Source organism: Sminthopsis crassicaudata, chromosome 2 (assembly GCF_048593235.1).
Source record: "Sminthopsis crassicaudata isolate SCR6 chromosome 2, ASM4859323v1, whole genome shotgun sequence".
Taxonomy (NCBI): Eukaryota; Metazoa; Chordata; class Mammalia; order Dasyuromorphia; family Dasyuridae; genus Sminthopsis; species Sminthopsis crassicaudata.
Genome location: NC_133618.1, coordinates 321,295,022 through 321,322,650, shown reverse-complemented (window position 1 = coordinate 321,322,650; position 27,629 = coordinate 321,295,022). Strand labels below are relative to the sequence as shown.

Here is a 27,629-nt window from a genome sequence, read left to right as displayed (position 1 = left end):
GATTATATTAGAGATCTGACAACTTTATTTCTTTCTTTTTTTTGTTGTTGAGGCAATTGGGATTAAGTGACTTGCCCAGGGTTACACCGCTAGGAAATAGGAAGTGTCTGAGGCCAAATCTGAAATCAGGTTCTCCTGACTTCAGAGCTGGTACTCTATCCACTGTGCCACCTACTTGCCCCTGATAACTTTCTTAGTAAATAACCTTAAGATATGATTTTCCCTACTAGAAAAAAAAATCTAATTATAGTTTTCAGTTGAGTAAAAATAAAGAATTTATTTTAAATTTAAGCAAGGTGGGAAATGTAAGAATTTTCCAAAAGTATTTTTAGTAATATAAACACATAGAGAAAACTTTTCCCTAAACTATTTAATATACAAAAAATTACTGGCTTCACTGATAACATATAGAGTATATAATATATACAAATTTAGCAATGAGATGTGCAGTAGAAGAGAAAGCATACACTTTACATTTTTAAAAACATCATCAGGAAACAAATGGAAAACTAAATAAAAAAGATGTCAAGGCAAAAATAAGACAAAGATAAATTTCAGAATTTCTATGGGTTTTATTTTGTGTAATAAAAACTACTTTAAATATAAACATCTTAAACTTGTAACAATTATAAAATAGAAACAGCACTTCAGATGACCAAAAACCTAGATTTCTAGAAATAAAAACACTACACATATAGATATCATGTATGTAAATGTGCTTAACTGAATTCAAGAGCAAAGTTATTAGAGCACATAATACTCATCAAGATGAAGAGAAAAATCTTTTAATGGGTTTTTAAAACATAAGCCATTTAATTTGAGGATGAAAAAGGAACACAATTTCCTGAGATAAATATCTTCCAAGCCTTAATTCAGTCTATAATTTTAGGTGATTATCATTAGACATAGGAAGAAAAATATTATCTTGTTTGCCCTTTTTGATAGCAAAATGACAAAAGGCTAACTTAACCTGCGCTTTAATATAATTTTGATCAAGGTTACCACAGAGACCTTAGATACCAAACAGCAATACAGAGAATTACTACTGTTTCTGTTCTGAGAGCTACTGTTGTTTCTAATTGGGTCATCTTGTTGCAAAATACCTTGGTAAATGAGGTGTAACACTTTAGGATTCAACCTTCTGTAAAAAGAACCAACTTTTGAACAGTTACTGAATTTCTTGATGGAGTACATTTGAATAAAAGCTATCTATGATTTACCTACTTCCATTTTTGTTGACATAAATGTGATAATTTATGATACAACATAAAAAATACAAGTATTTTCACATCTTTGTCTCAAATAAGTGTAACAACTAACTACATTAACCTTTTAGCTTTGCTATATTTTGCTTAGTTTCAATAGTAGTCCCCAAAGTAAGATGAAATACCTGGGAAAAAGCTATGCTTGTTAATATGCTAAAATATTTAAAGAATAATTATCAAAAGGCACTTCCTATGTATGGTTATAAAGGGTACCAGGCATTCTCCTAAGTCTTGTGTCCCACAGGACTAAATAAGCCTATTATCAACAATTAAAAATCCAGGGCTCATGTGGAGCCCTTATTTATATAGAAGCAGGGACTGGGGATAAATATAGTAGTACCATAAAAGGATACTGTTCTTCAGAAACATACTATCCATTCATGTTCCAAAATAAACAATAAAATCAATCAATCATGATATATAAATATATTAGATATACATAGATATATTGAGTCTATTCTTATATACAAGACACTTAAGTGCTAGGACTACAAAGACAAAGAATGAAACAAATCTACTCAAAAGATTATACTCTAATAAAGAACACTACAAGAATATATTTAGGTATATGCAAAATAAATATAAAGACAATAAGTACAAATGAATATAAAGTAAATAAACAAGAGGTTACTTGAGTGAGATGGCATCAGCAGTTGGGAGATTTTGTGCAAAAAAAGGTACTTGAGTTTGCACCCTATAGGAAGAGAGGGATTCTATGAGGTATGGCCAGAGAGTTCAAAGGCACAGAAATGGGATGTTAAGTATGGTGTGTGATTGGCTGTATCACAAATGTAAGAGGCAGAGCAATATCCAATAAATAGATTGGGAGATTGTTGCCAATATGGTTTCTTGACCAAAGAAGGAAGGGATGCTCTAGGAGAAAGGGAAAGGAAATGATACAGTGGGGGAAATTATCTCATATAAAAGAACTATGCATAGTAGATTTTAGAGTGGAGGGATAATGAGAGGGGTGAATGCTTGAACTGCACTTTCACTGGAATTAGTTCAAAAAGGAAATACATACACACTTAGAATTGGGCACAGAAATCTGTCTTCCCAAACAGGGAAACAGGAGGGGAAGAGGATAAGAAAAATGGGGGATAGGGTGGGTGATGATAAAAGAGAGGGCAGAGAAATGAAGGCAGTGATCAAAAGCAAAACAGACATTTGTGGGGTGGGAGCAAGAGGGAGCCGGAATTTTAAAAAAGAGAGAAGGCTAAACAGAAGGGGAGGAATTATACTTGGTAATCCTAACTGTGAATGTGAATGGGATGAGCTCATCCATTAAAACAGAAACAGATAGCAGAATGGATTTGCAACCAGAATCCCACATTACATTTATTTTCAAGAGATGTACATGAAAAACACACACCCACACCCACATACATACATACACACATGAAACAGAACCTATTATGCTTCAGATTAAAAAAAAAGAGATGGAAGAGAAACCAGTAGTAATCATTTCAAACAAAGCAAAAACAAAAGTTGCCTTAATTAAGAGATTATAGGGAAATCATATTTTGCTAAAAGACAAGAAAATAATATTAAAATTTTTTGGAGAAGCTTTCTCTTTTAAAGGCTTCATTTTTCAAATATATAGGGAATTGAGTCAAATTTATTTAAAAAAAAAAAAAAAAAAAGAGCCAATTCCTCAATTTGGCTGGGCAAGGGTTTTGAACAGGCAGTTTTTAGAAGAAAAAAAAAAAATCAAAGCTATCTATATTTATATGAAAAACACTCTAACTCATTATTGATTAAAGAAGTGCACACTAAAACAACTCTGAGGTCCCATTTCCTATTTCTCAGAAGTGACAAATGCTGGAGGGGATGAGAGATGAATGAGATGAGGTGAGATCTTTCAAGACAGTTGTGAAAATCGAGTAAGGCTTCATCTACTTCAGAGTTTGAGTAGGCCTGAAGGACTTTGTGCATTGATTCAAGGGCATAATTGAGTCCCCTTCCTGCTATCCTCCCATGACACAATCTCCCCCCTATTTCAGTCAAATATGGGCAACTATGTACTTATTGGTCAAGTTCAATTTCGTGGGTAGATCTCGAGTTTAGAATGTAAGACTCTCAGCCAATGAGGATGAGGGTCAGTGGTGGGAGGGGGTGTTTGCGTTAGGGATTAAAGGTGCTGTCCTGCCCACAGGAGGCGCTTCCTCTCTTCAATTGTCTGCTGGAAGGGTGGCTCGCCCTTCAATAAACTGCTTTACTCTAGAGATCTCTCCAGCTTTTTTATTAAATAGTGACCCCTCACCATTTCCCTACCTCACAGAGAGAACAGGTACAAATTAAGTGTTGACATTATAAACATGTCCAATCATTCTAGAAAACAATTTAGAACTGAATGAGCCTGATTAGATGAAGTATTTCTCAGAATTGAATCACATGATCCCTGTTCCCAAAGCTGGGATCCTAGGGGGTGGGAGTGTCATAAGATCTCTGGAGGGATGAACTTTGAACCCTAGGATACAGGAAGTGACATGACCTGAGAGAGGCAGCCAACATTGGTGACCAGTGACCATTGATCAAGAATGGTTATGTCCTTTTAATCTATCCAATGAGAGGGCTCGGGTCTTTTGCTTTTAACTCCTGGACAAGGTGGAAGCAGGTCCAGGAGTACATGGTAGAGTTGGGATGGCTCCCCAGGTGTAAATGGGCCTTTTCTTGCAGGGATTAAATAAGTGCTTTCTCTTGGTACCTGAAGATGCGTTGCACCCATCCCACAAAGAAGTATGCCCAAAGAGTAAATAAACTGCATACCCTTTGGCCCCAAAATACCAACAATAACTACCACCGTGGCTACTAGAGCTGTACCCCAAATACATCAAAGAAAAAGGCAAAGGGTCTATTTGAATGAAAAAATTTATAGCAGCTCTATATGGTGGCAAAGACCAGAAAACTAAGGGAATGTTTATCAGTTGGGGAATGGCTGAACAAGTACGATATATGATTATGATAGAATATTGTTTGTGCTATAAGAAATAAAGAGCAGGATGAGGAAAAAAGAAGTGAAAAGATTTATATGAAGTAATGCAAAATAAAGTGAAAAGAACCTTGGACATGAGACTTGCTGAGACATGAGACAGAAAAACTTGCTAGAAGTATTCTTCCCAGTTCTACTTCCCTTCTAATTTTAACTCCATTGGTTTTATTTGTGCAGAAAGTAATTAATTTATATATCCAGGACTGTCATTTTTACCTTCTGTGATCCTATCTCTTATTTTTTAAGCATGAACATATAGAAATGATAACAATTATCAACTGTGAAAGATTTGGCTATTCCAATCAATACAATGATCCAAAACAATTCCAAAGGATCCAGGATGAAAAATGCTCTCTGCCTCCAAAGAGAACTACTGAACTCTTGAGTACAAACAGAAGTATAATTTTTTCACTTTCTTTGTTTTTCTTGATTTTTGTGTGATGTAGCTAATATGAATATGTTTTGCATGATTTATCATGAATAATGACATAATATTATTTTCCTTCTTAGTAGGTGGAGGAGGGATGAAAAGGAGAGGAAAAAATTTGGAACTCAATTTCTTTAATTTTAGGGTTAAAAGGGAATAGACATATGAAGATATTTCAGTTTTCAAATGATTTCCTCTATTACATATAGATGAAACTTATGAGATAGCACCACTGTACTACTATAGCATGACTTTCAAATGATTTCCAAGTACATAATAAAATGGATTGTATAGAGCATTTTCTTTCACATCTTCTCTGACAATTTGTGTATTTTAGTTATTGAGTGTTTTTTAAATGTTTTGTAGAAATTATCTATAAATCTGAGAGCAGAGCTTTTGTTTTGGTATGTTTCTTTACAATTCAATTTCTCTTGTCTCTTATAATTCAAGGTCTCTGTATAAATGTTAATTTGGATTTTTTTGGTAGATAATATTCTATTTTTTTTAATGATCTATTTTGATAGTATACAAAACTATGTGTAGGAAGTTTTGATCATTTTTATTCTTCTCTGTTGGGATTTCACTTTGTTTATTTTTTACTCTCCTAATTTTTCTTAATCAACAATTAAAAGTAAAAGCCAAAAGTTTAAAATGATATAAGAAGTCAAAGAACAAATATAAAATCTAACTTTCAAACCTGTCCTGTCTATGCTTCCTTCTGGTATTCCTTCTGTTCTTTTATGTGCATTAAAAAAAAATGCTTCAATGACCCTGATGCTTCTTTTTCTAGCAATGCTAATGCAGTGTACTCTCTTTTCTCCCTCCTTCTGGAGAGGAAAAATAAAGAAAAATTCTTATAACAAATATTCATACTCAAAACAAATTCCTATATTGGTTAATATATATATATATATATATATGCCTACATTTGTATCTTGAATACATCCCCTTTGTTTTATCACTAGATGTTTAGAAACAAGATTATTGCACTTTTAATAAGAGTTCTGACATTTTTCAAAATTGCTTGTCTTTACAATATTACTATTATTAAATAAATTGTTTTCCTAGTGGTTCTTATTTCATACAGCCTCATACAAATTAGTCTTTCCTTTATTTTGTCATTTGCTAGTAAGTTCTTATAGTGCAATAAAATACATACATATACCATAATTTGTTCAGTCATCTCCCAATAGATGGGCATTCCCTTAATTTCCAATTTTTTTTTTAAACTATAACCAAAAGAACAGTTAAAATATTTTTTCCATGGTTTCTTTGGGAATAAAGTTTAGAAAATTTGAGAGTACAATTCTTAAATGCATTCCACAATAAATGGGCCAATTTACAGCTGCACTTAAACAATGCATTAATGTTGTGCCTGTCCTCCAACAGCTGTCAGTTTTTGTTTTGTTATCTTTACCAATCTTAAAGGATAGGGTGTAATTTCATACTTGCTTTAATTTGCATCTATTCATTTGTGGTGATTAGAATAATTTTTTCATATGGCTATGGATAACTTGTATCTCTTCTTTAAGAACTGCTTGCTCATATTCTCTGCTAAATTTATGTGCAAATGGCTTATGTGTTTTTTAATTTAAGTAAGTTCCTTATATACCTTGGACATGAGGCTGTTAGAAAAAATTGTTAGAAATGTTTTCCTAGTTTCTGCTTCCATTCTAGTTTTAACTCCACTGGTTTTATTTGTGCAGAAAAATAATTAATTTATATAATCAGAACTTTCCTTTTTATCTTCTGTGATCCTCTCTCTTTGTTTGGTCATGAAATCTTCCCTCTCTTCATAGCTATTAAAGGCATTTCCTTCCTAGCTCCTCTAATCTGTTTATCTGTTTATCTTTTATTTCTATTCCACATATTTACTTGGGTTATATCTTAACATCCCTTCTATAATTCTAAAAATATAGTTGAAGAATGGGCACTTATGGGTAGGTAACAGCTTTAAATGTGTTCTCATCAACTTTGATTTCAGGATGTCAGTAAGTCAACATATGGTTCCGGTGCCCTTTTCTCTTTACTTAACACCTTTTACTAACTAGACTTTAACCTTATTCCAAACCTTAAAGTAAACCTCTTTCATCAATCTAGGTTTTTGGGTCTGTAAATTCCTTTACAGGGGACTCTTGCACCTCCACCAGACCTTATTTAACTCTGTATCCTTGCGCCAAATCCAAAGGGGTTGCAGGGGATCTCTATTTGACTCTCTGTACCCCAAACCTGCCACTAGACCTCAATTAAACCCTAATTTCATTTAGATATTCCAATCCTGGACCTTACCACTAATTATTTTAGCAATAAAAATAAATAAATATATATAAATTTAAATTTTAAAAGCTTCTACTTTTGTAGATTGTTGCCATAAGCTTCACATGTACATGTTTGAATGTTGCAATATTTTTATCTTGCCTCCTCTTTGCATAGGTGAGAATTATCCTTGTTCTCTCTGCAGAGTTAGAGTTAAACCAGTTAAAGATCAAGTAAACACAAAGAAAGTGGCAAAATGGTAGGCATTCTAACTTAATTAAAAGCCAGTTTCATGATTTTTATTTTATATATTTTAACATTTCTCCAATAGTCTTAAGATTATCCAAGTAATAAAATGGAAGAAGTTGTGTCTAAATAAACCCACCAAGTAAAACCACCCATTGTTTCATGTTAATGATATGTCAATTCCTAAAGAACCTGAATTTTTTTTTCTTTTTCTTTCATTTTTATTTTTTTATTTTTTGGTCTTTTTTGTGTCTAGAATTTTAGAACAGTGTCCAGCTTGTAGGGGGGAACTTAATGAATGCTTGTTGATGCTGCCAAATGATTTTCTTAAAATATTACTTAGCTCTGAGTGCTTATAACATCGTAGATCTAGAGTAGAATATACCTAAATGTTAGTTAGTCCAGTCCTGAAGTGACTTGACATGAGGTCACACAGGTAGAAGATTCAAAATTAGATTCTATGACTCAATCGGCTTCTCTTTTATTTAAAAAGTAAAATACCACTGTAGGCATTCATCTTCATTTGAATTCAACTCCTCAGTTGTTACAAAGCCAGTTATTACTTTGACACTCCCACTCCCTAAAAATGAATAAACATGTCATCATTTTACTTCATGTACCAATTTCAATTTCAGGTCTTTTCCTCTTGATTTCTATCTATATTTGCATGTATATATGTGTGTATACATACTTGTATATAATAATATGTAGTTATATATGCATGTGCATCTTACCTAAATTTATTTCCAGTAGATATGTAGTATTTTAGGTACTGTTTAGGCATATGCAAAGCATATGATGGACATTCAATAAGTTTTGTTATTTTATTGTTGACTAATTTTAAAAGTCTGATCTCTATAGACTTGTTTAAAATATAAATTAAATAAAGAATCACTTTGCCCTAAATATCTGGCAACTTCATATACACATTAGAAATTATCTCTGTATCAGATTTAGGTTAAATCAGCCAACATTTTAGGAAAGGGAATTAAAATTTTGAAGTGGGTTTTGAGATATGGTGCAGAACTATTAGGAATGCCATAATAACTAAAGTTATATTAGTGGAGGTAACTGAAGCTTCCACAATAAAAAAAGTGATCGATTTGGATAAGAATTTTTATTATTGGCTCTAACACTTCACATAAATACATAAATTGCCAGCACTTTATTTGTATCTTCTCAAGTATGAATATAGACCCATTTTTCTTAATAGAAGGCATCCTACATGTCTTATGAAAAGATTAATTAATTAATGAAGAATTAAGCTAATTACACTTATGTACTTTACACACAGCATTCATAGTTACACATTTGTATGTTTGTGTATGTATAAAAACACTTAATTAAAAATCAGTATATTGACTGAAGAGCAAAAAAGGTGTACCAAAAAGTTTCAGAGATACAAAAGAAACTTATTTTTGATTTTATAATTATTATACACATGCCTGAAAGGTATGGTAGCATTTAAATAGTCTTTATAATTACTGCAAAGTCTTTCATTCATTTCTATACTCTTGGCTCATTATCATACTGTAAATATGTAATATAGCCCCAAGCATAATAATAACATAGTATTTGATGACTACATGAAAAACTTTTTGGTAACTAATTAAAGAGAAAGTTCCACTAAAATATCTTAATAATTACTTATGCTGTATGAACTTGACATTATACTATACTAGGACATTATACCACTGGGGAAAAAATTAAACATCTGCTTTAGCTCATTGAATCTTTTCCCAATGATCTCAGAATATCATTTGGACATTTATAACATTCACCAAAAAAAAAAAAAAAAAAAAAAAAAGAGAGAGATAAGATACTAAAGGCTTGAATTTGGAGGTCACATTGAACCAATGGATGAAGGTTAATATCTACAAGTGCCTTGGGTTTTTTTGATCAAGATATATCAAACATAAAAATATGTTCCAGTGGACAGAGATCCTTTGGCATGCCAGGTGTAAAGCTGCCATGTTAGGAACCTATGCCAAGAGAGGGCTCCAGTTTGGCTCTTTTATAATGAGAGATTTAGCTAAAGGGGCCTGTGGGTGAAGTCCCAAGTTGGCTCAGATCTGGGTGGGGGTTGTGAGAGCCTGGATCTCCTATTGGAATTCAAAAGGGTGCTTTTGACAGAATTTGTAAATCAAAGAGCCTTGCTTCTTGATTTGATAATGCATCAGCTAGTAGGGTCTGGGAATCAGAAAGGAATAAATCAATCTGAAAAGATTAGTTTCTTAAAGGGAGCATAACCCACATCAATTAGCAATTCAAAAAGTCTTTAAAAGCTTTCATACTATATAAGTAAAATTCAATTTAAAAATTCATTTTGTTTTAGCCAGTTTTTTTTAACTAAGACTAAGAGAAGATGGTACAAACAAGAAATAGGAAATAATTAAAAACTATACATATTTAGATACTTAGACATATTTAATTGAATCCACATAATTTTGTCAGAAAGAATTACGTTTCTAAAAAACCAAGCTACTCATCCAAAAACAGTGACTTTACAAAACAAATGGCTTCCTCACCAGAAGGGATGATTATAAAGGACTTTTTTGTTATTGATGTTGTTGGCTCTAACTGTTCAGTAAATAAAAACTAGTGGTTTCTTCAAAAAGTTAAAGACAAATACATTAACTTCAGGTTTAACACTTTACCAAAAACACAGAGAGAAATTACTCATATTTATTAAAAGGAGTGGGGGGGAGGAGGAGGAGGAGAATCACTTCTAACTACTTTCAATTTCCTTTTCTAGAACTTTAAAGTACTCTAGTATTGGTGTTATTTCCACAATATAAATTTTGCAATCCAGAAAGCTCTACCTAGAAATGTTTAAGAAATTGGCTATCAGGTCAATATAAAGAAAAGCCTAATAACCTGAGAAGTTTTGAAGGCAAACAACACGTGTGCGTAGATACTCTCTCTATAGATATATACATATGTGTGTGTCGTGTGTTTATACACTAACAAAAAATCATGAACATGTATTTAATTGTCTAGTGCAACACCATCTCACTGTCTTGAAATGAAATATATATTCTACCTCTAATCAGAAATAAAATTCCCTCACTCAAAGTGGGACATTGATTTTTAAAAAGCATACAAAAATATTTTTCCCAAACTGTATAAGACTGATCATTTTCCCATTTTTAAAAACTGATCAGTCAATTCAAAGAAAAAAAAGTTTGTCACATATTGGAAAGGAAAGTCTTTGAATGTGGAAGTTAATTTTTAAATCCCCCACTTTAATGACTGCTAGGAAGGGAGAATTTTTGTCTTCAAGACAATTTAGTTTTCTTTTTCGAAGGAAATTTTGTCTTTATTTTCTTTGTATTTACATATAACCATTGTGCACATTGTTTTTCTGATTCTGCGGACTTTGTATTGTTTCTTATAAGTCTTCTGTTTCTGAATTCTTCATATTCACTTGTGGCTCTTAATGGTAAAGAAAATTACTTTAAAATATTGGTATCTTCATGCACTATACCCTTATCTGCAGCTAAAGAATAATAAAAAAGGCTATCATGACTATATATAAAGTCCAAGATCCTTTTAAATAGATGGACTATCAGAAAACTAGCTACATAAACAAACTATATAGCACACTTAGATTAAAAAAGGTTGTTAAAGTGATTTTTAAAATTATAAGCTACATGGCTTATTTTTGTTTAGACAGCTGATTCATAGTTGAGAATTAAAGTTCAATGTTTCTAAGCTTCTCAAAAATTCTAAGAATTTGGCCAAATAAGGTCAAGTCTTAAGAAAAGGAGGGAATGCTTCTGTTGGTGAAATCAAGTACAAAGCTTTAATAATCAGTGTGGTAAGTAATTCAGAAATAAATGTTCCACTATCTTGGGCTAAATTGCTTAAAGACTTTTCATATAACATTTTGGTTTAACCTCTACTAAAGCATTTATTAACCAGATTTAGAACTTTCTTGTTAAATAAATACTATCTAAGATGGATGTCCACCTTCACTGTAAGATAATCTATCAATCAACTAAAAAGTATTTATTAAAAGTAGAGTATATTTAGCACTATTAGGTCCTGTGAACAGAAATATAATGAACTAATCTCTTCTTACAATGAGTTTACATTCTAATAGGTAGTTAGCACAAATATACCTATACATAATGCATATATGTAAATATACATAAACACATACATATGTGTATTATATATGAAATAATTAAAGGATAGTTTAGAAAGAACAACATTAGTAGTAGGGGAAAGGGGAAAGGAAGAAATATAAGGAAAGCTCTATGCATAAAATGGTTGATACCTGAGCTATCTGAAAGGCTTGGTAATCTTATCAGTTCCCATGATTTCAATTATTTATGCTGATGATACTCACACTTACTTATTCAGTCTAACTTATTTCCTCATTTCCCATCTCTAATTGTCTATCCTAAATTCAATTTATCTACTACAGAACCAATCTTTCTCTCCAAATGCTGTCTCTTCCAAATATCCCTATTACTTATTGTCAAGGACACCACCATCCTCTCAATCACCCAGGATTTTTGCTATATCCTGTCAATTTTATCTTCATACCATCTGTGGTCTATGTTCCCCACTCTCTTCTGACATTACCAAAGGCCCTCATCATTCTGAACCCAGCCTATTGCAACAGCTTCTTGTTGGTCTGTCTGAACCAAATCTCTCTCCACTCCAGTTCACTTTCTAGTCAACTGGCAAAGAAGCTAAAGCACAAAGCTGACCATGCCTCCCTAGTATTCAATAAATTCCAACAGCTCCCTAGAATGCTACCAGCATTCAAAACCTTTTATTATCTGCTTCCCCTTTCCAGTCTTCTTATTATTTACTCTTTCTACCCACAGGCTCCAGTTTAGTATTTTTCAATCCAGTGACTTTGGTCACCTTACTGTTCCTTACACAAATACTCCATTTCCATGAGGCTCTGTGTATTGTGACTAGCTGTCCCCTATCCCCACCTTCCACTTGAACACTCTCCTTCCTCATCTCTGCCTCTTGGCTTTCTTCAAGTCCCAGCTAAAATCCTGTCTTCAATGAGAAGCTTTTCATGATTACTCTTATGCTAGTTCTGATGTGGGTTGTGGTCCCTTTAAGAAACTAATCCTTTCAGATGGATTTATTCCTTTCAGATTCCCAGACCCTCCTAGCAGATACATTAACAATTCAAGAAGCTAGGACCTTTGATTCACAAATGCTGATCAAAACTATCCCTTTGAATTGCAATAGAAGATCCAGACCCTTCCAACCCCAATGGGATCAGAGCCAATTTGGGACTCCATTTACGGGCCCCTTTAGCTAAATCTCTCATTATAAAAGAGCTAAACTGGAGTCCTCTCTTTGCAGAGGTTCCAAACATGGCAGCCTTATGCCTGGCATGCCAAGGATCTCTGCCCACTGGAACACTGCTTCCAGTGCTCTCTTATCTCTATCTTCAACTTCACTAACTAGACTTTAACTTTACTTCCAAACTCCAAAGTAAACCTCTTTCATCAATCTAGGTTTTCGGGTCTGTAAATTCCTTTACAAGGATTGCAGGGGAGCTCTATTTGACTCCCTGTACCCCGAACCTGCCACTAGACCTCAATTAAACCCTAATTTCATTTGGGTACCCCAATTCTAAACCTCATCACTTCTATCTCTCTACGGATCATCCCAAATCTAACCCTCGTTTTTACATTGTTGTTTTCATGTTGTCTCCTCCACTAGCTGTGAGCTACTTGAGAATAGAGACTTTCTTCTGCCTTTCTTTGTAGTCACAGTGCTTTACCACACATGGTAGGCTAGATTAATTGGTTGGTTGTTGTCCTTCATTCTCAAAGAACCAAAACAATATCATTATGTTAGAGTTGAGTTATAGTGTGTCTGACTGTGGCTGATCAGACCAATATGAGCTTGGAGTGTCTGACAGGGGTCAAAGGACACAAATAGTCCCTATGAACATTTGGGGTGGCCTAACTTTGTGCATCTTGCATTTCTTCTGAGCTAATTCAATTCTGCTTTGCTCATAGAGTGCAATACCTCCAATGAAGACACACTATGCTGGAGAATCCTATATCAGTGTCTCCCATGTCATACAATCAATTCTAAAGTTCTTAAGAGAGACTTTAAATGTGTCCTTATATCACTGTTTCTGACTATGTTGCGAGTGCTTGCTCTGAGTGTGTTCTCTATAAAATAATCTTTTTGGCAAGTGTATATTTGACATTCAAACAATGTAGGCAGCCAAAAGAGTTGTGCTCTCTACAATAGAGTTGGAATGCTTGGCAGTTTAGTGTCAGGTACCTCATCCTTCCAGGTGATCTTCAGAATCTTCCTAAGACAATTCAAATAGAAGAAATTCAGTTTCCCAGTGTCTTAAAAGGTCACAGACATGACTAAGTCTGTGAAGCCTTAGTAAAAATGAAGCTGTTTTCCACGTTTTGTTGGTTTTGAGAAAATACTTTTAAATGGAGGAATAAAAAAATATACTTTGGAAGAATTGAAAAAGAAGAGGAAGGAAACATACTACTTTTCAGAAATGAATGATTCAAGAAGCATATAAACATGGAATGAGGTAAGCAGACATCTTATGAAGCTGACTTCATCTAAACCAAAGGAGGACTGAATACAAATACATGTGCAAACATACAGGCACAGACATAGACACAGATGCAAATATGCAAAAAGTTAAGCAAAGAAAAAGAATAATTCAACAGAGAAACAATTGGAAACAATACAGGAAAAATTTAAGCAAAAGGACAGAGCTGAGGAGGGAACAGTCACAAACAGAAAAAATATTAATTTCAGAGGAAAGATTATAAAGAAAAAGAAAATAATTATAAGAACCAAGGATATGAATCAAGGTCTAGGAAGACATAGGAGAGGGATGGAACACTTCAATAATTAAGTCACAGTAATAATCATCACATTCTTTTTCCCTCCTTTATCTTCTTTTATAGGGGGAGATAGGAAGATGAAAAAAAGTATGATATAATGGGGCAAAAAAAATTTACAATTATCTTTACTATGATTTAAAGAGTATAAATTAATGCACAGATCAGACAAAAGAAATAGGATGTATTACAAAACAGAATTCAACAACTGATTTTAATAACATACTTTAAATAAGGTAAAATGATGTATTAGAGCAAAATTTATTATGTTTCATGCAATTTCAAAAAAATGGGAATACTGACTATGATCACAGATAAGGCAATACTCAAAGCAGACACAATTAAAAGAGATTAGCAAGAAAACAAGTCTGCTTAGAGACCTCACAGAAATTAAATGATATATATGTGTATATGTATGTGTGAATATATCTATCTCTTTCTCTCTCTCTACAATCCAACTGGCAAGACTGATAGGAAAAGAAAACGGAAAATGTTGGAAGGCCTAAGAAAAAACAATTATATTAACATGATATTAGTGGAAGTGTGGAAGAACCTAGCCATTTGGCAAAATAACTTGGAACTCTGCCTAAAAAGTCACTCAACTATACATACCTTTTAATCCAATGATACATTCAAGTCAATAGTGAAGCAAAATGCCTTAAATTTTTTCAGTGAAATATAAGGCAAAGTTCTGAACTGAAAGAAGGGATGGACTATGGGAGAGCCAAGGAAGTTCTTCTGGAATTATGAAAGGGCTTGGAACAGCTGCTGTAGTGACTGGGACAGAATCAAATAAGGAAATATAAAAAGGAAAGAGGGAGGAATTGGGAAAATAAATACTTGTTAAATGAAAAAAGAAGAAAAGAATTAAATGCAAATAAAAACACTGGGTTTTGACTTATGTTCATTGGAGACCTATAATCCTTAAAAGTCATTTATGTATATTCTTTGAATTCAGTATATGTTTTTGCTTGTATATTTCTTTTAACATTATTGCTTTTTGTTTCTCTTCTTCCAGATTATCCTTTACTTCTCCATATTTACATTCCCAATAGTTATAACCTCTTTTGTTTCTTTGATGAGACTTGTCACCCCTAAGATTTTCCTATTCTACCAATTATTTCTGCTTTAGAGAATTTTTTTTTTCCTTTCAGCATTTTTGTTTCCCTTTTAAATCATTCAGGACCATCTTACTGTAGTTTCTTCCTCTGTTGGGAATCCATAGACTCCTGTGCTTAATGAGGTTTTGATTCATTTTCCTTTTTCTTTTATTATTTATTCAAAGATACCTGGATTTGTTTGGCTAATCTGAATTCTATATTCCCTTCTGCTATCAATAATTTCCCTATTGGTTTATCTATTTATACTCAAGATTTTTAATTTTTTTACTTCTGAAATCTTGGGTAATTTTAGTGGGATTTTTTCTATTTTATATTCCTCTATTCTTCACTTTCTGACTCCTTTTTGATGGTGGGTCTCCTAGAGAATAGACCACAAAACTGTTAGCTTCCTACATCTTCTCTTTAATGTCCTCTTCTCTTTTATCTTTAAATGCCTTCAGGATAACTTTACTCAGTTCTTTCAAGCCTTCTTTAAAATGGTCTTATCTTCCCTACTTCTCTCTTTTATGAAGTGACACTGCTCATAAACTTACATCAATTATTTCCATGCTTTCACAAACCAGCATTGCCTTTGGCTGTCTTATCACTCCTTAGAAAGTCAAGTGTTTGCTTACTAAAGTGATTTTGAGCTTCTTTTATGGAAATTAAATTATAAACATCAGTTAAATTTGTCTAAAAAAGTATTATAGTTTGTGCTTATGTTCACAGTTTCTCTGTTCATATAACATTTTTCATCATTAATAACTTGCCTGAATTTGTCAAGTCAGAATTGTTTCTGATGTAAATCTAATCTGACTAAAATGAATAATCATTGATTCTAACAGATATTGTCCATTTAAAAAAAATGCTTTCTTGAAATAAAGTATCCAGGTTTTATATTTATTTTTCTAGTTTTGTATTAATTTTTAATCTTTGTATTAAAAAATCTAACAAGTTAGGAATTTGAATGCACCAAGATGGATGACTCAGGAATGACTAATTTTCTGTCTGTTAAAATATAATATCTTTTGTTATTGTTACATTTTTATTCCAGTCTCCATTTTCAATGCATGTTGATTCTTTTCTTGAAGAAGACTAAGATATGATATATGTGTCTATGTAGTCTTCAAGTCTTTTGGTCTCTCTATTTCTTAATCTTGACCAATATTTTCCAATATACATTTTTCCACAGGTTTCAGAGAATATCAAAACACACGCTGATTTAAATTGAAAAGTCTTTTCAAATTCTTTAGAATTTCTGTATCTATAATATTTCTCCTTCCATTAGCCTGTAAACTCCTTGAGAACAGGGACTAGTTTTTGCCTTTCTTTTTATCATCAATTTAGCAGAAAACCTGACACTTATATTATTGTTATTATACCAAGTGTTTGTTAATGTAATAATTTCATGGTGGTCGTTTTTGCAAATATTTATGAACAGCACAGAAATATAAAATGAGCAAAATGTACTAAAAATATATATTTCTTGTTGCCTTTGGATGCACAGCTCTCATAATTCTTTAATTAAGTCTCCCCCAAAAAACCTATGACCCATTCTTTCATTTTGCTATTAACTTTCTTTTTTATTCTCAGTTATAAAGAGAATATCAAGATTAATGATTCAGTTCCTATCAAGGATTCCTATATTTAGATTACCAACACTAGTTACATTGCAGATGATGAGAACCAGAGGAGAACAGAATAACTTAAGCATCAAATCCCAAAACAGGAAGACTAAATATATGAATAAACAGAATTAAATTACCCAAAATAATGATGAAATTATATGGGTTTAGAGAAGGACAAGAAGTAAACCCAGAAAACTAGAGTTAATTGCATAACAATTACAAATAGAACCTCTTAAAATTAAATGTTCTAAGCTACAGAGTTGATAAAAAGAAACAGGAGGGAAAAAGTTAAAGTAGAATAAAATGAGAATTTGAGAGGAAAATGCTTAAAGGAGAATAAGTAATTCAGAACAGAAAGTACTAAAGAAATCAGAATCAAATGATTCTATGATAAGAAAAATAATAGACCAAAGTCTATGGTAATAAAAATTTAATGATCATCTAGTCTTTGCTTAACCAATAAAATAGTATATGTACCCAAGACTCAGAAGCAAGTGAATACAATACCATAGTGACTGATAAATATAAAGATTCAAACTCTTTAGGAAGAGTCACTATTAAAAAAAAAATTAGCTAGAAAAACTGGAATGCAGTCTGACAGAAATTAAATTTATATCAAAACCTAAACCATATACTATAATAAGTTTCTTCCCCACCCCACCCCCCAGGCTGGGGTTAAGTGACTTGCCCAGGGTCACACAGCTAGGAAGTGTTAAGTGTCTGAGACCATATTTGAACTCGGGTCCTCCTGAATTCAAGGCTGGTGCTCTATCCACTGCGCCACCTAGCTGCCCCCCTATAATAAGTTTCAAATGGATAAAAAATGTATGGATAATAAGCTCCAAGTAAATATAAGAACTAGATAACAAAGTTCATATGATAAATAAAAAATTAGAATAGAAAAGGAGATGCCTTTCATAGTTATGAAGTGACAAAATGTTAAGATTAAAAATATTTTGCAGAGGACAAACTTTTTTAGAATTAGAAAGGAAACAGTTAATGAGGGAAATTGTTTGGAATAAATTTCTATGATAAAGGTCTGCTACCCAAAATAGATAAGGAAAGCATGGTAAAAATGGGATTAATTCCCAAAATTCATAGAATCATAGAGCTTAAATAAGCTATTCTTAAATGAAGACAAACTATTCACAACAATATTTTTTTAAATGATCCAAAAATGAATAAGAGAAATTTAACTTAAAACAACTCTAAGGTTCCACCATAAAATTGTAAAAGAAGTAAATATAATTTTAAAAGGAAATTTGTTGGAGGAATTCTGGGAAGATATGAACAATAATACACTGTTAGTAGAACTATGAAGTGGCTCAATCATTCTGGAAGGCAAATGTGGAACTATGCCCAAAGTTACTATACCTTTCACTATAAGATATTAATAAAATCCCAAAAGATCCAAGAAAGAAGAAAAGAACCCATTAAAATATAAAAGTATTTATACCAGCATTTTTTTTGTTGAAACAAAGAACTGGAAACAAACTTATCTATGCTTAAATAACAATAACAAAGGTTTTTAACAAATTATGGCAAAAAAAAAAATATGCCATATAAATGTAAGAGTATTATTATGCTATTTCTTAAAAAAGGAATGGAAGTAGAGAAATCTGGAAGGACTTTTATACAGTGATACAAAAGGAAGTGAACAAAATCGAGGGAATAATGGGTAAAATACTAAAATATGTTAAAGGGAAATAACTGGAAGATATTAGGCCTATGATTAATACAATGAACAAAATTAGGACTCCAGAAAAATGATGCAAATCATAGTTCCCAGCTCTTGGCTTGGAGGTAATAGTGTGGAATGAGTTAAATATAGGTGTGGAATAAGCCGAAAATTTCTGTTTTCTGGGGTTCTACTTATTTTTCTTTTATTTGGTGGGGGGAGAAGGATAAGAATGAATAGATAAGATTATGTCCAAAAAATGTAAAGAAAAGCATGTCAATGAATCATTCAAAAGATAAACAGAAGTTCAAAAGCTGCAAAGCAGTGTCATAACTATTACAATGAATTTGAGTTATGAAAAAAAAAGTTCATGTTGGAAACATACATGGACATAATTCAAGTTCCCAGCTTCAAATACAAATCTTTTTTGCTTTTCTTTGTCTATAGAAATGTTCATGTTTATTGGTGTTTATTAAGTTCATAATAAAAAAAATGTTTAAAAGATATCATGAATATATCAATGATATAAAAAGGAATATAGAGCTATATTTTTAAAAGAACAGAGAAATGAAAAAATATCATATTATCAATAATACTCCACTCACTAAGTGTTTAAAAACCATTTTTCCCACAAAATGTTTTCTATATTTCTTTGACCTTCCAGATTTCTTTTTATATCTTGCCTTATTTTCTTAGAATCTTTTTAAAAATGAGTTTATTTTGATTTCACTCCAAACTGCTTATAATTAGTTCCTCTCTTTCTTGCCAAAAACTTAAAGCTAAATATTGGTTTTTATTTTCCACATTTCTTTAACTGTTAATTTTAATCTAAAATATACTTTTTTCTCATAGATCCAAACTAGTACATTATAAAAACTTCATTTACAATGTCCCCAAAACAGGAATAGGCAAATTTTGTCAAAATATTAACCGTTAGAGGTATGCTTTCAAAGTTTAGAAAGAGGCACAAACATTACATGCATTATTATGAATCTATCAAAAATTTTAGTAATTTATTGTTAACATTTTATGGATAAGGAATCTATGTATGATTAAATAAAACTAACCAAAAAGAATGGAAACTATTAATGAAGCTGTGGCCTTTTGTGATTTTTCTCCCTCTACACTAGAAAACAAAATTCAAAACTATTTTTAAAAATCTGACATAGCATGCAGCAAATGCAATTCCTAACAGCACAAACTATAGTTAACTGAATATTAAAACAATTGCAGATTCAACAATAGTACTGATATGGTATATAGTACTGATATATTGCCTTATGAAAACCATCTGGTTCAAAGAAGTAAAATGAAGTATTTACTAGAAATAACAGAATCGTTCTTCTTAATACGTATAACTAAATTTAATGATATACATGATTTTCATTATCTTCTAAAAGAATAATAATTGAAAAGAAGAAAATCAGCCAAGGAGAAATAAACATAATTCAGAATAAGTTCTTCTAACATATCCACTCTTCTTCCATATCACATACCTTGGAAGCCTGAGGTGTTGTTATTACATGAACAGTGCTTGGCTTGACTCCATTAGCCTTTGAGCGTTTGTAGAGAGCAAACCTGCTTTTCCTACGTCCTCGGTCTCCATTAGGAAGTGCACCATTATACCTACAAAAACAGGTACAAGAGTTCACATATTTGAAAAAATGAGATGGTAACAAAGTTTGGATAAAACAAGGGAAAAGATAATCAACCATAAAACATTTGTCACTAATAATGTACCGCAGAAAGAAAAAGTGGCCAACCATTTATTATTACAGATCTTATTATAGATTAGTGGAAAAAAATCTTAAAAACCAAATTTCAGAGTAATGTATAGGTAATTATAGGCTTGGCTTATATGAAAATGTTGAAACTAGCATTGACAATTAACTTACATTAAATATTTCAGTTCCTGAAACTAGAAAAAATAGAAAATCTCAATTTCCTTTATTTCCTAATTAAAATGTTTTTTAAAAAAACAACGTAGTAACTGAAAAAATAGGGTGGCTCAGGGATAGTTGCCTTCAAAAAGTCAGTAAGATATGGGCTCCAGATTCCTTGCATACATATTGATACATATGAATATTTTGTTGTCTTTAGAATGACATTTTGAAGCTCTAAGCTGCAAGAGAAGGAAGGTGATAGTCAGTCAACATTCATTCAACATCATTGTAGCAAAAAGTTTCCAGCAGAGTATCATTGCTAAGCTTAACAAAGGACCCTCTTATTTTAACAATGATTTCAATAAAGGTACATATGGTATCTTTGTTGAAAACTGGCAGGAATATAAGCGGGAAGGTAAAGGTTACAAACATTTAATAAGGACCACTATAAGCCAGGCACAGTGCTAAGTGTGATACAAATATTGTCCTATTTGATTCTCACAACTTTGGGGGAGGGGGAAGTTAAATGGTATTGTCCCCTTTTTACATTTGAAGAAACTGAGGCAGATAAAAGTTAACTGATTTGTCCAGGGTCACACAGTTAGTAAGCATCTGAGGGGACATCTGAACTAAGATCTTCCTGATTCCAGGTCCAGCTTTCCACTTTATCACTTAGCTAACAAAAGTGTGAAAGAAAATTCTATGCCTTCCATAATACACACAAGTTTATCAATAACAATTTTTATCCATGCAAATTATTTTAAATGTAGGTATTTTTCTACTTAAAGAACATCCAACTGACTAAATCTCCTTAGGCTGCCAGACTTTTGTATAATATAAATCATTTTTAAGACATTTTAAAGGATTCTTGAACAAGGAAAAACTATTAATATAATAAAACATAGTTACAGAGCAGATAAAAGTTAAGACCTTATTTTTTCAAACAGAAAAAGAGGTACTTAATCTTTTAGCACATTATGGAGAAGCCTTTTCCTAAAAACGATTCAAATCTCTCTGACCATTCTGTTTTCCAACTGATCCAAGCTAAAGTTAACTATAATTATCCCTTCCATAACACAGGGAAACAGGGTGTTCTGGAAAATCCATATAAAAAGTTTTGGCCCTCTGTTCGTACCAGAGAGGTATGAATTTTTCTTTTTCTTTTATGGGGTGTACATAATATCTTATTATAAAATTTAATTAAGTATTTGGTCTTAGGCTCTGTTACCTGCTGGACTTCATGTGCTATCTTCAACTTCTGCAAAAGTCCCAAAAAGAAATTTCATAAGGCACCCTATGATATTTCAAAAACCCTCAACAGGGAGAGTTGCAGTGTGGAGGGGAATAACAGTAATCAGCGATTTTCCCCTTAATTTTTTCTTACCCTTCATGGAATGAGGAAGAAAAATTACTTTAAATAGATTCTTCTCCTCCCTCAAATTTTGGTCTAGTTTTCATTCTCTAGTGTAGGACAATTTTTTTAAATGCCTTCTTAATATTTCTAAAAGAGGAAGAAAGGGGATTTTGCTTCCACATAGGAGATGAGTCAAGCTGCAATAGGATCTTAACAGACTAGAGTACAGGGCTAAAATGATGAAATTCAATAAATATCATTGTAAAGTCTTGTATTTGGACAAAATACACAAGTGAACTTCTTAAATAAAATGGAGAAGGCATGGACAGAAAATTTTTTTTAAAAAGATCTGGGGGTTTTAGTGGACCACAAGCTCAATTGTCAGCAGCATGATATAACTGCTCAGAAAAAGCTATTGAATACTGAACTACATTCAAGAGAGACATATCTTCCAGGAACAGATGATAGGGATAACAATGGACCTCACCAGAAAGACAGAGTTTTACATTTTAAGAAAGGAACTTAAGAAAGTACTTGATTCCCATTCATTTTCTTCAATAATACCAGCATTTATGCATTTTGCATATTGATCCATCACCACAAAAAGCAGCATAAATAATACTATCTCCATTTTGTAGATAAATCATCTGAAGCCCACAGAGGTAAGACTAACTGAAACATTTAATTGTAGTCAGAGAATGTGAATTTGAAACCTGGACTGCTTTGGGTTATTGTTATTTCCTTATATATATAAGAATGAAGTGTTCACCTGGATGACAACTAAGGTCCCTTTCATGCTCTATATCTAAATCTTACCATATCTTATCTATGATTTGCCCCAAAGCATACAGGGGGAAATTGATAGCCTTAGCCTGAAGCCTAAGCCTTCTAATTTCTGGTCTACTGTTCTTTCTAGTCAACATCTCACATAGACACCTCCTCTCCAATGACACTGCTACACTCTGGGGCCTTCAGGCCCTCATCATCTCATGCCTGAACTGATCCAGCCACTGAGGTATCAAGGCAATTTTTTAAAAGTATTGATTTCATAAAGTGTTAAACTCTAGTAATTCCCTAATGCTTTTAGGATCAAAATACCAAATTTTCTGTTTGGCTCTCAATCTTTTCTGTCTTTTCACACTTTACACCCCAACATGAGCCTGGCCTCTTTTCTGTTCCTCAAACAAGATGATCACTTATCCCTCCCATTCTATGCATTTTCATTGGTTGCTCTAAATCATGCTCAGGAATCAAGGTAAGAAGCCAACAATACTGATATAATATGAGGGCAAAGTATATTCTCCTCTGATCTCAGAAGGTAAAGTTGCTATTGTTGGAGATAAAGGAATTCCTTTCAGAAGACAAAGAGGCCAGATCCTCTGCCTGGTCTCCAGGTTCTCTTGAGAAGATGAAAAATAGTATTCTATCAAGTCATCAGCCTGGTCTCCTGCCTTGAAGAAGAAAGAGTTAACACCATTCATTCAAGGCCAAGAACCTATCACCTTGACTGAACAGCAAAAAGCCCAGGGAGGACTCCATTCTGAAGCCAACTCCTAAGTAAATTGAAAATGTACTTAAACCAATTCTTCAAGGAATAACAAACTCCCCACTGGTCATACCCTCCATCTTCCCTTTTGTTATGATTCTATATCTTCAGGGATCATCATACTATTCCTGAGCCACACTGCCCGATCTTTCAGTCCCATTCCCTTACACCAAAGTTCACTAATATCCCATTCTAAAGCTATCTGCCCCTGCCACTGGGCTCTTTCTCTGGACAATGCATTTTTTTCTGGCCTTCCTTTCTTTCACTAGCTACACTTTAACTTACAGCTTCCCCAGTCTTCAACCTTCAGTCCTACCCCACCTACTCATTGGTTGATTTGCAGAGCTGGAATACTTCCATTTACATCTCATTTTGACTACCAGGTTCTCCCACTACCAACATTATTCAATAACCCCTCCTCCTTGCACTTTTTCAATCCCTATCTACAACCTAATCAAAATTAGCTTTAGTCTACTGTCCTCTGGGGCATCCCCACTCTTTTCTTCAATTACTTCAATCCTTGGCTCAGTCTTTCTCTCCTATCTAGTGGAGTCAAAAACATCAACAAACATATTCATACTTCCTCAAATATCCTAACCACACAATTTCTCAACTTATTCCTTTCATATGATCTATTCCTCCATCCATATACAAAATGCTCATACTCTCCTTGATTTCACCATCATTTAGAAATACACCATTTCTAAGTTCACAAACTCTAAAATTCCCTTACACAATCGCATCATTTCTTCTCTCCCTTTGCCTTACAGCTTCAAACCATGTTATTAATCCATACTGTAACCTTGACCTCCTCAATTCTTTCATTATTATCCCAGCATTATCTATACTCTCCTCCCTTCCCAACTTGAGTCCCTGGAGCACTAGATCAACTGTATAATTATCTCTTTGCTTAAGTCTTGCTGGCTCCTTATATCATTAATCTCTGACCAGCCTCTATTCCCATCATCAGCTGTCTTAGCTCCTATGCAAATTTATTTCATATTGGGATTAGTTGATCTTCAAATATTTGATAGAATTTATTTATAAATCTGTCATGGATAGATTTGCTCAAAATAACAAAGAGCAAAATGAGCAGAACCAAGAGAATGCTATATACAGTAAAAGCAATATGTTTTTAAGAAAACAAGTCATTCTGAGTATTATAAATACCAAAATTAACTACAAAAGATCTTTAAAGGAAAATGCTCTCTGTGGAGATAAAAACTTATAAATAGAAATATAGAATCATTTTTATGCACACACACACACACACACTCACATTTGTGTCTAATGGCATCCATGAAGAACAGAGAATGTAAGAAATGAGAAAAAAAAACAATAGAAAGTTACATAACGTTATTATATATATTTAAAGGAATAGCAAGTTACATATAACAGGTTTGCTATTTTATGTGCAATTTATCTTTTTTTTTATTGTACTATGTTATGGGAAGGCTTGAATTATTTAATAAATTGAAGTTTTTTTAAAAGAGAAATAACCCAGGTTACCGAGATTAGCACTATAATAGACCATAGAAAAGGGAGAATTACTGCACTCTAATGTCACTTGTTTAATTTGCTAAGGAGACTGATTAAAAATAACAAACATTTCTACTTTATCTGAGTACTGTCTAGTCAATCATGGCCTGTGTTAAATATTGTGATCTTTGAGTTGCAGGCACAAGTCCACCAAAAACAATTTTCATGAATTTATCATCATTTTAAATTTAAGCACTGATATGTTTTTTTTTTTTTTTTGAGGAACATCTAAATTGACAAAATTCCCTCATGACTTAAGATATATCTCTCCCAGAAAACATTCTTAAAGTGATGTATAGGATTCTTGAGCAAATTTTACAATATGAAAAGTTACATAGTTACAAGTAATTAAAGTTACTTAACTATAAAACAATAGTATCTAGACTCAAATACACAGTATCAAAAAGGGCCACACAGTGAAGATGAAAGAAAGGACAAAACCAGGTCCTGACAAAGATCAAATGGAGGAAATGAAGCTGGAAATACAAAAGGAAATACAAAACAAAATTAAGAAATACTATAAATGTTTATATAAGAGAATCCCCAATAGGTAAATACAGAAGAAATAAATTCCATAAAAATCTCAAGGATAATCTTAATGGGGGGGAGGGGAAGAGGGGAAGGAAGGGAATGGCTGAGCAAGTCACAGGTCTCCAAGAATGGCCAAAAGAAATAAAACAAGAGATAAAAGAATAAAATAAAATCAGAATCAAGACCATTGGAGGGGAAAAAAAAGTTATAAAAAGATGAACAGCTTAAAACAGGTAGAAAAGTAAGCAAGTAGTGATTTCCTGAAAATGAGATAGAGCAAACAAAACCCAATGATTCCAGAAGCAAAATGAAATATTATTAGAAAATAAAAAACCCAAAGAAATAAAAGATAAAGTGAGCTATCCTTCCCTCTCATTCTCCTCCCCCCCCCAAAAAAAAAATATAATCTGGAAATAAGTTGAGGAGAAATGATTTAAAAATCATGGGCCATGCAAAGGGCTACAAAACTGTGCATACCCTTTGATCCAGCAGTGCCACTCCTAGGTCTGTATCCTAAAGAGTTCATAAAAAAGGGGAAAGAATACACATGTACAAAAATATTTAATATTGTTCTATAAAAAAATGATGAGCATGCTGATTTCAGAAAAGCCTGGAAATACTAAATATGCACTGATGCTGAGTGAAGTGAGCAGCACTAGAACATTGTAGATAGTAACAGCAATTATTGTGTGATGATTAACTATGATAGACTTAGTTCTTCTCAGCAATACAGTGATTTAAGACAATTTCAATAGACTTGTGATGGAAAATCACACCCATATCCTCAGAGGGAATTATGAACACTGACTGCAAATCAAAGCTTACGATTTTCATTTTTTTCCTTTCTTGTGGCTTTTCCTTTTAGTTCAGACTTTTCTTTCCAACATGATTAATATGTGAATATGTTTTAAATGATTGTACATGCATAGCCCATATTGAATTGCTAGCTGTGTTGGGGAAGGAAAGAGAGAGGAAAAATTTGGAACTCTAAAAATGTTTAAAAAAAAATGAATGCTGAAATCTTTACATGTAATTGGAAAAATATCATTAAATATTAAAAATAACTATGAACCACCAAATCACTAATAATAAGACTGTTTAAAATAAGACCATCATATTCTTCAGATTTGCAAAGATAACAGAAAAAATGACAACTACTGAAGAATATGTGGAAGAGTAGGGATGTTATGAACGGCTGAAGGACCTTTAATTAGTATAGCCAAGATGTAAAGTAATTTTTATTTTACTCAACAAGTCACCAAATTGCACATTTATTTTGAAATTCTAATAGTACTAATAAAACTACATGTCAAAGAGATCAAAGAATTAGGACAATGACACATATAAATAAAATTTTTTATACCAGCATTTTTTATCATAGCAAAGAACTAGAAAAAAGTATGTAATAATCAACTGAGGTATGACTAATTATGATATGTGACTAACAAATTATGCTATAAAAAAGGATTTAAGGGACAGAAAACAAAAGGAATTACTTATATGACTAATAAAATGAGTTGGACAGGTTTGGGAGAATAATTTATACAAATCTGCAACATTTTAAAGCAAAACAACTCTGAAAAATTATGATCAATTGAATGAACCAATTATAACTCCGAAAGACTCATAATGAATTATAGCCCCCCCCCCAAAAAAACCCACCAAAACCAAAACAAAACCTCCCTCACAAAACTAGAAACAAATATATGCTCATCAATTGGGGTATGGTTAAATAAATTATAATATACAAATGTAATGAAAAATCATTAAGTGATGAGATGAAAATGAATAATTATGGGAAGGAAATAGGAAATAAGAATTGTATGAAAAAGAATGAAGAATAGAGAACCAAAAGAACAAATATACAAAAGCTACAACAATGTCAATGAAAACATTAAAATTAATGTTAAGGAACCAAATTTAGTTGTATAGGATCAATAATAATGATCAAAGGACCAAGAATATTTGCTCTTTCATTGTACAGCAGAAAGAGTATCAAATCTGAGTGCCAAACCCTATTTGTCACTCCCTTTGAGACATTGGGCAAGTCAGAAATCTTTCTAGCCTTCAAGTTTCTTTTCTGTAAAATGTGGATAGATGAATTCATTATTTTCCTTTTCTAGAGCTATGATTTTATAATCCCTCTTGTTGAGAAGTGATGGACTATTATTGTGGACTTTATACATATTAAATAGTTATAGTTTTAATTGTTTTGCTTCATTGTACTTTGTAAGACAGAATAGTACTACAGAGAGGGATTTGGGGAAGTAACAGTTGGGTAAAAAAAACAACTAAAAAAGTAGCAATAAAAAATT

At 32.5% G+C, this 27,629-nt stretch overlaps 1 protein-coding gene across 2 annotated transcripts in view; it reads right to left on the bottom strand.

Annotated features, from left to right (window-relative positions):
* The window catches only part of PELI2 (pellino E3 ubiquitin protein ligase family member 2), a 114,942-nt gene that overhangs the window by 35,974 nt on the left and 51,339 nt on the right, over positions 1–27,629 (bottom strand). For both annotated transcript variants that reach the window (XM_074290209.1, XM_074290207.1), the window contains exon 2: positions 19,958–20,087. In XM_074290209.1, the coding sequence (XP_074146310.1) occupies positions 19,958–20,087 (130 nt within the window). The remainder of the gene's footprint in view (positions 1–19,957; positions 20,088–27,629) is intronic.